General features: G+C 41.0%; 1 protein-coding gene across 1 annotated transcript in view; it reads right to left on the bottom strand.

Annotated features, from left to right (window-relative positions):
* Nucleotides 1-13,013, bottom strand: part of si:dkey-288a3.2 (protein phosphatase 1 regulatory subunit 37) — a 306,412-nt gene that overhangs the window by 142,066 nt on the left and 151,333 nt on the right. The window contains exons 10-11 of the mRNA XM_059988169.1: nt 12,006-12,147; nt 6,149-6,315 (exon numbers count right to left, since the gene is read on the bottom strand). Coding sequence (XP_059844152.1) covers nt 6,149-6,315; nt 12,006-12,147 — 309 coding nt within the window. The remainder of the gene's footprint in view (nt 1-6,148; nt 6,316-12,005; nt 12,148-13,013) is intronic.

The raw sequence follows: 13,013 nt of genomic DNA, 5'->3' as shown, positions 1-13,013 counted from the left end.
TTGTCATTTCAGAAATCTGATGGCACGGTAGCGTAGTGGTTAGCACAACACTTTACAGTACAGGTGACCTGGGTTCAATTCCCACCACTGCCTGTAATGAGTTTGTACGTTCTCCCAGTGACTACATGGGACTACTCCTGATGCTCCGGTATCCTTCCACATTCCAAAAATGTACCTGTTAGTCTGTCATTGTAATCTGTCCTGTGATTAGACTTAGATTAAATTGGGGGGCTGCAGGGCAGCGTGGTTTGAAGGTCCAAAAGGGCCTGTTCCATGCTGCATCTCAATAAATAAAAAACTGTTCCCAAAATGTTGAGTGAATGTCTTCAGGCTCCTGTGCTTCCTTCTTGGGGTAGAAATGAGAATGGAGCAAGCGTTGGGTAATGATGTTCCTTAATGATGGATGCTTTCTTTTTGAGGCATCACCTTTTGAAGATATCCTCGATGCTGAGGAGGCTCGTGCCCATGATAGAGTAGGCTAAACTTGCAACCTTCTGCAGCTTTTTCTGATCTTGAGTAGTAACCCCTCCATACCAGATGGTGATGCAACCAGTTAGAATGCTCTTCACAGTACATCTGTAGAAATTTGGAAGTCTTTTATTACATGCCAAGTCTCCTCAGACTCCTAATGAAATACAGCCATGGTTCTTCTGTGTAGTTTAATCAATATGTTGGACCCAGGATATGCCTTCGGAGATGTTGACACCCAGGAACTTGAACTGCCCACCCTTTCCATTTCTGATCCCTTGATGAGGACTAATGTGTCTTCCCTTGCCTTCCCCTTCCTGAAGTCCACATCAGTTCTTTGGTCTTACTGACATTTGGTGAAAGATTGTTGTTGCAACACCACTCAACCAGCTGATCCATCTCACTCCTGTACACCTTCTCAAATAGGTCACACACACACACACACACACACACACACACACACCCTTTAATTACTGGTAAGCATAATGACCTTCCATCTTAGTTCATACAAAGGAGACCTCTAGTGCTCATAATATTTAACCAAGAATAAAAGCTGTTAATCAGTAACAATAGGTGAATGAAATTGATAAGATAATAGCATCAAAGTAGCCAATGTGCCTGTGTCTATTCACTACAGAGTAGCATTGGGGTAATCCACCAGTCACTATAGCTCTCCCTCTACAACAGAAGGTGCCAAAGTTGATGATTTCATGTCCCCTCTGCCCTTCCCCCCCCCCACTCCATGGGTGATGGGAGTTTCTAAGGGGTGAATAAAGATAAAGGGGGATGGTGGGTGGGCACTTGGTATTAAAAGGGCAGCTGAGAGATTACAGGCTTAATTTAAGAAATTAATTACTTACTATAAGTACCTGATCCTCAATGCCTCATAATTGATTACAATGATTACATGACCACCTCATCTCTGGCCAACCCACCGTTCTCTGAAACTTTGCTCCAGGTGTATAACAGCTGTTGAAAAGCAATGTGACACTTCTGTCTTTGGCATATCTTGAGAAATTTGGACTGAAGAAATTGTGCTATTTCTGGGCCCGGCCCATGCATTATTACCAATTACTACTGTAGAATAGTGTTAGCTACTATGATTCCTATACTGTAATCATGCAGAGATGCAATTCCTGTGAATTGAGGTTCAGCATTCAATGGGGTAAGATTCTGAAACTGCCCTTTCGAATTGTCTTGACTGCATTTCTCTAGCCCATGGCCCAGCTGAGATATTGCTGCCCACTTTATGCAACTTCAGGCAGAGAATCAGGTTTTGCTTGAGCTATAATGAGTTCATAACTTTGCCCTTTATTGATCGTATCACTTGAGGTCAGATTTATACAATGGGCGACTGACCATGGTTGTTAATCCATAGTGATAACGGCAGATGTAGACTAAATGAAAAAGAAGTGTAGTCAGTACAGTATGAAGTATCTGAAATACAGATTTATACCAGCTCTAAGCAACCAACAGCAGCCCATGTGTGTGCTGTGTGGAAAAATTTTTTTCAATGAGGCAGTGAAATCATCCATGCTCCTTGAACGTTGAAAGAGAATACTTACTGATAAAGCAATCAACAACTTGGCTTATTTTCAGTCACTGTATAAAAACATTCAGAAATGGAAAACACTTAAAAACATATTTCCCAGCACTTCACAACAAAAGTGATGGTTTGCAGGCTTCGTACAACATTTCATTGCTCAGTGCTAAAACTGGAAAGCCCCAGACAATTAGAGAAGAACTGATTCTGCCAGGAGTATTGGAGGTTCTAAGTACAGTTTTGCACAAGTCACCAGACCAAAGACAAACAGATGAAATGTCTGAGAATGGGGAAGACACATTTGGGACAACAGAATTGACCGTGCAGTTGCATGAGTCAAATTTGACAGTCAGTGAATCGTTGCTTCTTGGTTATGTTTGTTTCATAAAAGATGAAAGCGTGGTTCATTGTTATTTGCAAAGGGACTCGAAACAGATATGAAGGGGGGGAGTCAATATTTTGGGTAGTTGAGAATTTTTCAAAGACCAGGACATTTTACTCACCAACATTCTTGCTTGGGCAAAATGACAAGACACTACCACAAGGTTATTACTTTTGTGAAAAAAGCAACACCTAACATAATGTGATAATCTGGGGAGCAGGGCATGGTCGACAGCCGGCCCTGAATATCTAATGACCAACACTATTTGTTGTTCTTGTTTTAAAATGCTTTGCTGGGATTATGGTGGGAAGTTCAGATTCATTTATTGTTGCATTTTAGCTTAGGTTATGCAGTTATTCACATGTGTATTTGTGGATCACCCTAACTGTAACTGGGGTGAGTGATGGTCACCTCTCCTGTCTGACCTGTTCTCTCTCTGAGTCATGGTGCCCAGTCTGTTTTTGTGTATATCAAAATAAAACAGTTGATGAGTTTAACGAGCTTCTTTGTCTGTCATTATGGACCAAATGCTCGCCATAATATTTACCATTCACTGTGCAATTTACAGACAACATCTTGTCACAGAAAAAACCTAAGTGGTCGGCTACACAAATCATTAATACTGTTATCACAGTGGTAAACAAAATTAAGTCCCATGCTCTCAATTTACGAGTATTTCAAGAACATTGTATTGAGAATTATGAATAATTTGAATGCTTGCTGTTGTGCACAGAAATCAGATGGCTCTCAAAAGGAATTTGCCTGAAATGCTTCTATGTGCTTTTTGAAACTGTGATAAAATTCTTTAAAGACTTGAATGCCTCATTCAGTAATTAACTCAAGAATATTAGGCATGACATTGCTTATTTGTCAGAATTATTCACAGAGTTTAATGAAATCAATCTTCAATTGCAAGGAAATGATGTGGATTTCATCATAGTCAAATCAGTTGTCTCCACATTTCTGTCCAAGTTAACCCTATTTACAGTAAGTGCATCATTGACTGTTGCAACCTTTTTTCTAATTTCTGAGTCTTTAAGCTGAAAAAGAAACAAATACCAGATGATGATCGTCAAGTATACTGTGCTCATCTGGGTGAGCTACAAAAATTTCAAAGTTCAAAGTACATTTATTATCAAAGTATGCCTAGATTATACAACCTTGAGATTTGTCTTCTTACAGGCAGCCACAAAACAAACAAACCCAAAAGAACTCAAAAAAAGGACCATCAAACACCCAATGTGCAGAGAGGGGAAAAAAACAAATCAAGTAAACAATAAAAGTAAGCAAATAGCATTCAGAACAAAGATGTGTCCACAGACACAAAGCCCAGAACAGCCAGAGCAGGCTGCAGCCTCACCCTCAGTTCAGTGCAGAGCCGAGTAAATGCCTTGGAGGAATGAGCAGAACCTGCCAACCCTCGCCTCTTGTCCAGACACCCTGCCTTTTCAATCCATCTGCACTGGCATTTAAATTGTTCAAACATCAATTCAATCTTTGCACTAGACTAGGACTAGGACCTGGGCCCTGTCACACTGATACACACTAGGTCTGGACCCTACTGCCACATTTCAACCAGCAGCTGACCTTTCCAAATTGGCTTGGCACTTAGACTGATCAAACCTCACTCTCAGTTTAGGTCGACAGGCCTCGAATCTGTCTCTCTTCTGGTCCGACTACGCTTCACTGTTCCTATCCTGACTGCCTCAAACATGCCTCAATCTCGCCTCACACTCACATGCTTCGACTCTCGACTCAGCCTTGCCTTCACTCACCTCTCGGATGTTTGGAGTGATTGTTTACCGTAGTTCTAATAATAACACTTTTCTTGTAAAGTATTCTTTGTTTTATTTGCTGCTAGTAAGTAGTTGCTGGGCTGCTTCACCAGCACCATCATAAACTTTGAAAGATATGTCAGAGAAATTTCAGGAAATTTCAGGGTCTTCTCTCAATCCAGATTCCAGATTAGGTAATAAATCAATTCCTGAACACTTGTAATAAGGAATTAAAAGGAAGGATGGACAAAGGACTGATTTTGTTACTTTTGGTTGCAGAAAGAAATTCTGAAAGCTATCATGCAGTGTGAAAGAAAGTCAAGACGTTCTTTATTGTCTTTCCAACATTTTGTTTAATGCAGTGTGGTTTTAGTACAGTTGTCCAAATTCTTTCAAAGCAACAAAACAGACTGCAAGTTGCTGAACGTGGGGATGTGACTCCTTCTGAGTGACGTTCAGCCTGATGTTGAGAAGCTGATATTGCTGCACCAAGCTCATCTGTCTCATTGAAAGGTAGAACAGCAAAGAAGTAGTGAATACTTGAACTACTGATGTATGCTCTCAAATTATTGATGAAAATAGTTTTTACAGTAATTAAAGAAATATGTAGCTTTAAATAGATTTGACTAATAATTTGTCTCTGTACTTGCAGTTACTATTTTCTTTCAATGTGCACCATAAATCAAAATTCTTCATAGTTTTTATGTAATGGGCAGAAAGGAAGAGGAGAGCACTGGGGATGTGTGCTGGGAGCCAAGAGGGTGGTAACCAAAAAAAGGTTGGGGAACCACTGCTCTACAAATATTATTATTAACTTTCTCCAGAAAGATGTATTGGTCTAGAACTCAGTTACATTGCAACATCACCAAGTCATGGAGTTTCTAACTTCTTTCCCTACCCGCTTGGCAATAAGTATAAAGCAATAGTACATCAACATTGACTTTCTAACTTGAAAGCAAATAGAATTATTCCATCGTCAGATTTTAAAAAAGATACATCTTTCACAATTGCAATGAAATCATCCAAGTATTTCAAGTTTCCCTGTAGTCCATAAGACCATGAGAAACAAGAGTAGAATTAGGCCAATCAGCCAAACAAGTTTGCTCTGCCATTCAATGATGGCTAATTTTATCTCTCTTAACCCCATTCTCCTGCCTTCTTCCCATAACCTTTGATACCCTGACTAATCAAGAATCTATCAACTCCTGCTTTAAGTATACTTAATGACTTGACCTCCACAGCCATCTGTGGCAATGAATTTCACAGATTCACCACACTCTGGTTAAAGAGATTCCTTCTAAATGGGCATTCCTCTATTGTGAGTTTGTGCTCTCTGGTCCTTGACTCTTACACTATAGCAAACATCATCTCCACAACCAGTCAACTAGCCACGCACCTGCAGGTTCATCCTGGTGACTAGACGTGGGGACTAGAAACTAACATTAGCCAGCTACAATGCGAGTAGAATGCTCATCATCAAAATGGGTGATGGAAGGTGGGTCTGGAGTTCAGAATTAACAATCAGACAAACATGAAATTTTTGGGGTACATGCCCAAAGTAACTTGTATCATTTGAATAGCACCTATGTTGTCAAGTCACAAGATTCAGGAATAAAATCAGTTGAAAAGGAAAGAGATAAGAGGAAAAGAAACTCAGCATGTCACATTTCAAACATTCCCAGGAATTTTACCAATGTACCTTGTGCCAACTCACATCACTCCCAAAAAAGAATCTTAAAATGTGCAAAAGAAAGTTGGCATAACTGGAGCAACACACACAAAATGCTGGAGGAATTCAGAAGGTCAAGCAGCATCTACAGTAATGAATAAACAGTTGATGTTCACCAAAAAATTGCATTGTTCTTATTTGGTCCTTGAATAACAACTGATAGCATCAATCCAGATATGGTCAGTGAATTTTATAGTTGTACTAATTCCGGTCTAAATGACTTAATGACCAACTCTTCTGTATCTACTTACTTTCTCGCCCATTGGTCCCTTGTCCAAATCCAGTTGGACCAAAGAATTATTTAGTTTCATTGCCAGAGTGAGGGCCATCAGACCTCCAGTTCTTATACTGTTCCTTCGAAGATCCAGTCTCAGGATTCCAGTGCTCTCGACTATAAACTCTGCCATGGCTACGGCACCTAAGGATGAATTAAAATCAAATTAACTTCAATGATGGCAATTCCAAGCAAAGTCAAGGTGGTTAACACAGCCTCGGAAGTCAGCTGGATTGAATAAGAGCCTCACACACCATCACAAAAATCATTTTCTCCCATTACTAGTGCATCATAGATGCAGCATGCAACATTTGCAAGATGCATACAAGATTTTACATACAGTTCTCAGACTGTCCCTGTCAAATTTGGAATCTCTAACACCAATAGCAGCCTGTACATGAGCATGCCTCTGCATGTAAATTCTCTTTCAGTTCATACAACTCACCAACTTGGAAATATGCTCAATGGCCATTTTATTAGGTACAGAAGAAGGGCTCAGTGTGGTCTTCTACTGCTGTAGACCATCTTCTTCAAGGTTCAATGTCTTGTGCATTTAGAGATGCTCTTCTACACACCACTCTTGTAATGTGTGGTTATTTGAGTTACCATTGCCTTTCTGTCAGCTTGAACCAGTCTGGTCATTCTCCTCTGATCTCGCTCATTAACAAGTTTTTTTGCCCACAGATCTGCCATTTACTGGATATTTTTGGGTTTTCACACAATTTTCCATAAACTCTAGAGACTATTGTGCCAAAAATCCCAGGAGATCAGCAGTTTATGAGATACTCAAACAACCCCATCTGGCACCAACATGGTCAAAGTCACTGAGATCACATATCTTTCCTCCATTCTGCAGTTTGATCTAAACAAAAACTGAACTTCTTAGTTATGCCTACATATTTTTATGCATTGAGTTGTAGCCACATGAAGGGCTGATTAGATACAAGGTGTACAGGTATAACTAATAACATGTCCTCTAAGTGTATATAATCGGTATTCATTTCTGCTGAGTCTAAATCCTACCAAGCAGCAGCTTCTCTGCAATCGTTCATGGATGGAATTCAACGGCAACTTTTCAAGAGCAATTTATGATTGGCCAACAAATGCTGACTTATCCAACAATCCCCTTGTCTGACACATGAATCAACAAATCTCAGAACCGTCACCTACACCCAGAATATACTCAGAGCATCAGAGCCCTGTAAAATAATTAGCAAGAAACAAAATCTACCTGATCCCATGAATCTTAATGACTGACAGCTCTCATACCTGAGATAAGCTTGTATGAAATTCCATTCTCTTTGTCTAATAAAGAGCTTAAAACAAGGTAACTCTCCTTTGAAACTAATGAGCAGAGCAGTTCTAAACTGACATTTTACCAATGCCACACAGTCAATATCTCTCAAAGGTGGTATAATCCTTTATTGAAAAATTAACGGTGTCAGGGCTAATAGTCTCACAAATAAACTGCAAACACACAATTCATAATGATCATAATCAATCAGGAGGCCTGATGCCAATTGGATAGAGAGTTACATTATTCGAGGTGAGGGTGTGCAGTTTCTCACATCACTTCTGGAAAAGAATCTTATAAAGCACAAGAGTAAGTTGTCATAACTGGAGCAACACACACAAAATGCTGGAGGAACTCCGCAAATCTGGCAGCATCTATGGAGAGGAATAAACAGTTGACATTTTGGACCGAGACAGTTCATCAGGACTAGAAAGGAAGGGGAAATAAGCCAGAATAAGAAGCTGGGGGGGAGGGGATATAAGCTGGTGAGTGGTAGGTGAAACCAGGTGAGGGAGAAGGTGCGTGTGTGGGGGAGGGGGAATGAAGTAAGAAATCTGAAGGCGATAGGTGGAAAAGGTGAAGGGCTGAAGAAAAGATAATCTGATAGGAGAAGACACTGGACCAGGGAAGAAAGGGAGGGGGGTAGGGCACAAGAGATGGGCAGGTGAAGAGAAGAGAAGAGTGAGGGGAAAACCAGACTGGGGAATGGAAAATGAGAGAAGGGGGAGGGGGGAGAAAACCATCACATCCCCTGCTGATCAGAGGTTGTCCTATCGTTGTCTCACTAACTCATTAGACATCTGCAGGTTACTCAACCAAAGCCCTTGAATGCTAAAATTTTGCAACCTATACAAATTAAAACCTAAGTAATAGAAACAAATGGAAAGATCAAGATCTAATATTTGTCTATAAAATGCTGTCATTAAAATTAGTTTGGCATAGGAATAAGTAGTACTTATTGTGGGCTAATAAATGTTAAAACTGCAGGATTTAGATTACTTTGATTAATGTGGAGAGAATATGTCACACTTCACCTCACAAGCTCAGTTTTTCATTTTTCCTCTTTTTGTACGACCTATTTAATTTTATATGTAAATTTCAGGGCATACACCAATGATTTTAAATCAGATTCTTATTCTGAAATGGGTCAGAGAAGGATAGTAAAAAATGAGTGTCTGATCATTCAAAATCTGGATCGGAGGCAGCATCTCCAACACCATTACATTGAGCACAGGGGTCCCCCAGGGCTGTGTGCTCAGTCCACTGCTGTTCACTCTGCTGACCCATGACTGTGCTGCAACACACAGCTCGAACCACATCATCAAATTCACCGATGACACGACCATGGTGGGTCTCATCAGCAAGAACGACGAGTCAGCTTACAGAGAGGAGGTGCAGCGGCCAGCAGACTGGTGCAGAGCCAACAACATGTCTCTGAATGTGAAAAAAACAAAAGAGATGGTTGTTGACTTCAGAAGGGCACGGAGCGACCACTCCCAACTGAACATTGACGGCTCCTCGCTAGAGATCGTTAAGAGCACCAGATTTCTTGGTGTTCACCTGGCGGAGAATCTCACCTGGTCCCTCAACACCAGCTCCATAGCAAAGAAAGCCCAGCAGCGTCTCTACTTTCTGCGAAGTCCATCTCCCACCCCCCATCCTCATCACATTCTACAGGGGTTGCATTGAGAGCATCCTGAGCAATTGCACCACTGCCTGGTTCAGAAATTGCACCATCTCGGATCGCAAGACCCTGCAGTGGATAGTGAGGTCAGCTGAGAAGATCATCGGGGTCTCTCTTCCCACCATTATGGACATTTACACTGCACGTTGCATCCGCAAGTCAAACAGCATTTTGAAGGGTCCCACACACCCCTCATACAAACGCTGCTCCCTCCTGCCGTCTGGGAAAAGGCACCGAAGCATTTGGGCTCTCACGACCAGACTATGTAACGGTTTTTTCCCCCAAGCTATCAGACTTCTCAATACACAGAGACTGGACTGACACCAACTTACTGCTCTCTACTGTGCCTATTGTCTTGTTTATTATTTATTGTAATGCCTGCACTGTTTTGTGCACTTTATGCAGTCCTGGGTAGGTCTGTAGTCTAGTATTTTTCTGTGTTGTTTTCACGTAGTTAAGTGTAGTTTTTGTACTGTTTCATCTAGCACCATGATCTTGAAAAACATTGTCTTGTTTTTACCATGTACTGTACCAGCAGTTATGGTCAAAATGACAATAAAAAGTGACTTGACTTGAAGTAAGTTTATTATCAAAGTAGATATAGGTTACCATAAACTACCTTGAGATTCATTGTCTTGCAGGCATGTCCAAGAAAATTTTTAAAAAATACATAGAAGTTATGAAAACCTATAAATAACAAAGACTGACAAATAACCAACATGCAAAAGAAGACAAACTGTGTAAACAATATTAAACAAATATATAATACTGAGTTGTAGAGTCCTGAATGTGAGTCAGTTTGTAACCGAGGTGAGTTAAGTTGTCCACACTGGTTCAGGATGGTTCAGTATAGTAACTGTTCCTGAACGTAGCTGGTGTGAACCCAATGGGGTGAAGTGCCTACTTTTATTCTGTACCTTTCCATAACTCTATGCAACAAACAGAAACTTAGGCATTCTTCCAAAACACCTTCTCAAAAGTCAAGGTCACCGCCAAGGTCATTGGAACCAGCTCAGATGCTGAGACTTGCACTGCATCAGAAGCAATTCTTGACCGAGAGCACTCGTACCACCCATCTCCTCTCCAGCTACAGCCACCTCTACATGGTATCCTATCAAAATACTCTTAACGGTCTCCATCTGCTTAGTTTCTGAACTTAGTGGGGTAAGGTAATTTACAAAGATGCTTGCTGGAATTGAGGACCTGACTTGTTGGGCAACTCGGAAAGGGTTTGCACTTTATTCCCTGGAGTGTAGGAGAATGAGGGGAGATCTGATAGAGTTATACAAAACCATGATGGGGTATAGATAGGGTAAATGTAAGCAGGCTTTCTCCACTGAGATTAGGTGAGCCTTGAACTAGAGTTCACAGGTTAAGGGTGAAAGGTGAACTGCATAAGTGGAACATGGGAGGGTGGCATTCTCTTCATTCAGAGGGTGGTGTCAGTGTGGATGAGCTGCCAGTGGGAGTGGAGGGTTTGGATTCAATTTCAACATATAAGAAAAATTTAGATAGGTACTTGGATAGGAGGGGTATTGAGGGCTATGATCCATTTGCAGGTTGATGGGATGAGACAGATTAATAATTTTGCATGGACTAGATCGTCCTCTTCACTGATGATCAACACTTTGGCACCTCAGGGGTGTGTGCTTAGCCCACTGCTCTACTCTCTATACACCCATGACAGTGTGGCTAGGCATAGCTCAAATACCATCTACAAATTTGCTGACAATACAGCCATTGTTGGTAGAATCTCAGGTGGTGACGAGAGGACGTACAGGAGTGAGATATGCCAACTAGTGGAATGGTGCCACAGCAACAACGTGGCACTCAACGTCAGTAAGATGAAAGAGCTGATTGTGGACTTCAGGAAGGGAAGACAAAGGAACACATACCAATCCTCAGAGAGGGATCAGAAGTGGAGAGAGTGAGCAGCTTTAAGTTACTGGGTGTCAAGATCTCTGAGGATCTAACCTGGTCCCAACATATCGATATAGTTATAAAGAAGGCAAGACAGCGGCTATACTTTATTAGGAGTTTGAAGCGATTTGGCATGTCAACAAATACACTCAAAAACTTGTATAGTTGTACTTTGGAGAGCATTCTGACAGGCTGCATCACTGTCTGGTGTGGAGGGGCTACTGCACAGGACTGAAAGAAGCTGCAGAAGGTTGTAAATGAAGTTAGCTCCATCTTGGGCACTAGCCTACAAAGTACCCAGGACATCTTTAGGGAGCGGTGTCTCAGAAAGACAGCATCCATTATTAAAGACCTCCAGCACCCAGGGCATGGCCTTTTCTCACTGTTGCCATCAGGTAGGAGATACAGAAGCCTGAAGGCACACACTCAGCGATTCAGGAACAGCTTCTTCCCCTCTGCCATCTGATTCCTAAATGGACATTGAAACTTTAGACACTACCTCACTTTTTTAATATAGTATTTCTGTTTTTACATATTTTTTAATAATGTACTCAATATATGTAGTTAATTTACTTGTTCATTTATTATTATGTTTTATTTTATTTATTATTATTTCTTTCCTCTCTCTGCTAGATTATGTATTGAATTGAACTGCTGCTGCTAAGTTAAGAAATTTCACGTCATATGCTGGTGATAATAAACCTGATTCTGATTGGGTGAATGGTCAGTTTCTGTTCTGTAGCGTTCTATGACTCTATGTCTTTATGACTCTGTATAGGAAATCTGAATCAAAGGCAGACCATTCTGGAGAATTTCAGGCAGGTCAGCCGAAGGGCTTGATTCTCTTCTGTAGTGCTCTCAGGTACTTTCAGACTAATACCAATCCGAGATATGCTTCTCAAAATTACAGGAGGAAAACAGTTTACAAGACGTTACCTTCACAAGTTATTGCTGTTGATGCCAATCCTAATCGTGTAACTGATCGATTAGCTATCAATCCTTCTTTAAGTCTGTGGATTCCTTCATTGCTGAGTGGATTACGGCCAAGGTTCAGTGTTTCCAGAGATGTTAAATTAGGCTAGCAGAGAAAACAGTATAGAAAATAAAAACTGTGTTATAACTTATGTCTAATATGCCTAGGGCATCGGAACACAGTTGTTACATTACCGGTATCCAAAATTATTCACTATTCATCAAGGGGGACAAGCTTGATTTTCACAAAATAAGCTGGGGAATTTGAATTCAAATAGTCAAAAAATCTTGAATCAAACTGATTCTATCAGACTTAGCAACTATCAAATTACTAAGTTGCTGTAAAATCCCATCATATTCACTAATGTCTTCCAGCAAAAGAAATCATTGTGCTTCTTTAGTCTGGCTACTATCCACCAACATGGTTCACTCACAAATTTATCATTGAAATCAGCTAAATGGGACAATTAAAGAAAATAACTAAGCTGTGTGAGCATGGTTGATAAATGTTGCCCATGTCAGTAATGACTACACAGTCAGAGCGTCTCTACTTCCTGAGGAGACTGAGGTCCTTTAACATATGCCGGACGATGCTGAGGATGTTCTATGAGTCTGTGGTGGCCAGTGCTATCATCTTTGCTGTTGTGCGCTGGGGCAGCAGGCTGAGGGTAGCAGACACCAACAGAATCAACAAACTCATTCGTAAGGCCAGTGATGTTGTGGGGGTGGAACTGGTCTCTTTGACTGTGGTGTCTGAAAAGAGGATGCTGTCCAAGTTGCATGCCATCTTGGACAATGACTCCATTCCACTGCATAATGTATGGGTTAGGATGTATGTAGGCACAGGAATACATTCAGCCAGAGACTCATTCCACCGAGATGTAACACTGAGCGTCATTCCTACCTGTGGCCATCAAACTTTACAACTCCTCCTTCGGAGTGTCAGACACCCTGAGCCAATAGGCTGTTCCT

The sequence above is a fragment of the Hypanus sabinus genome, chromosome 2, assembly GCF_030144855.1.
Source record: "Hypanus sabinus isolate sHypSab1 chromosome 2, sHypSab1.hap1, whole genome shotgun sequence".
Taxonomy (NCBI): domain Eukaryota; kingdom Metazoa; phylum Chordata; class Chondrichthyes; order Myliobatiformes; family Dasyatidae; genus Hypanus; species Hypanus sabinus.
This window is presented reverse-complemented; position numbering and strand designations above follow the sequence as displayed.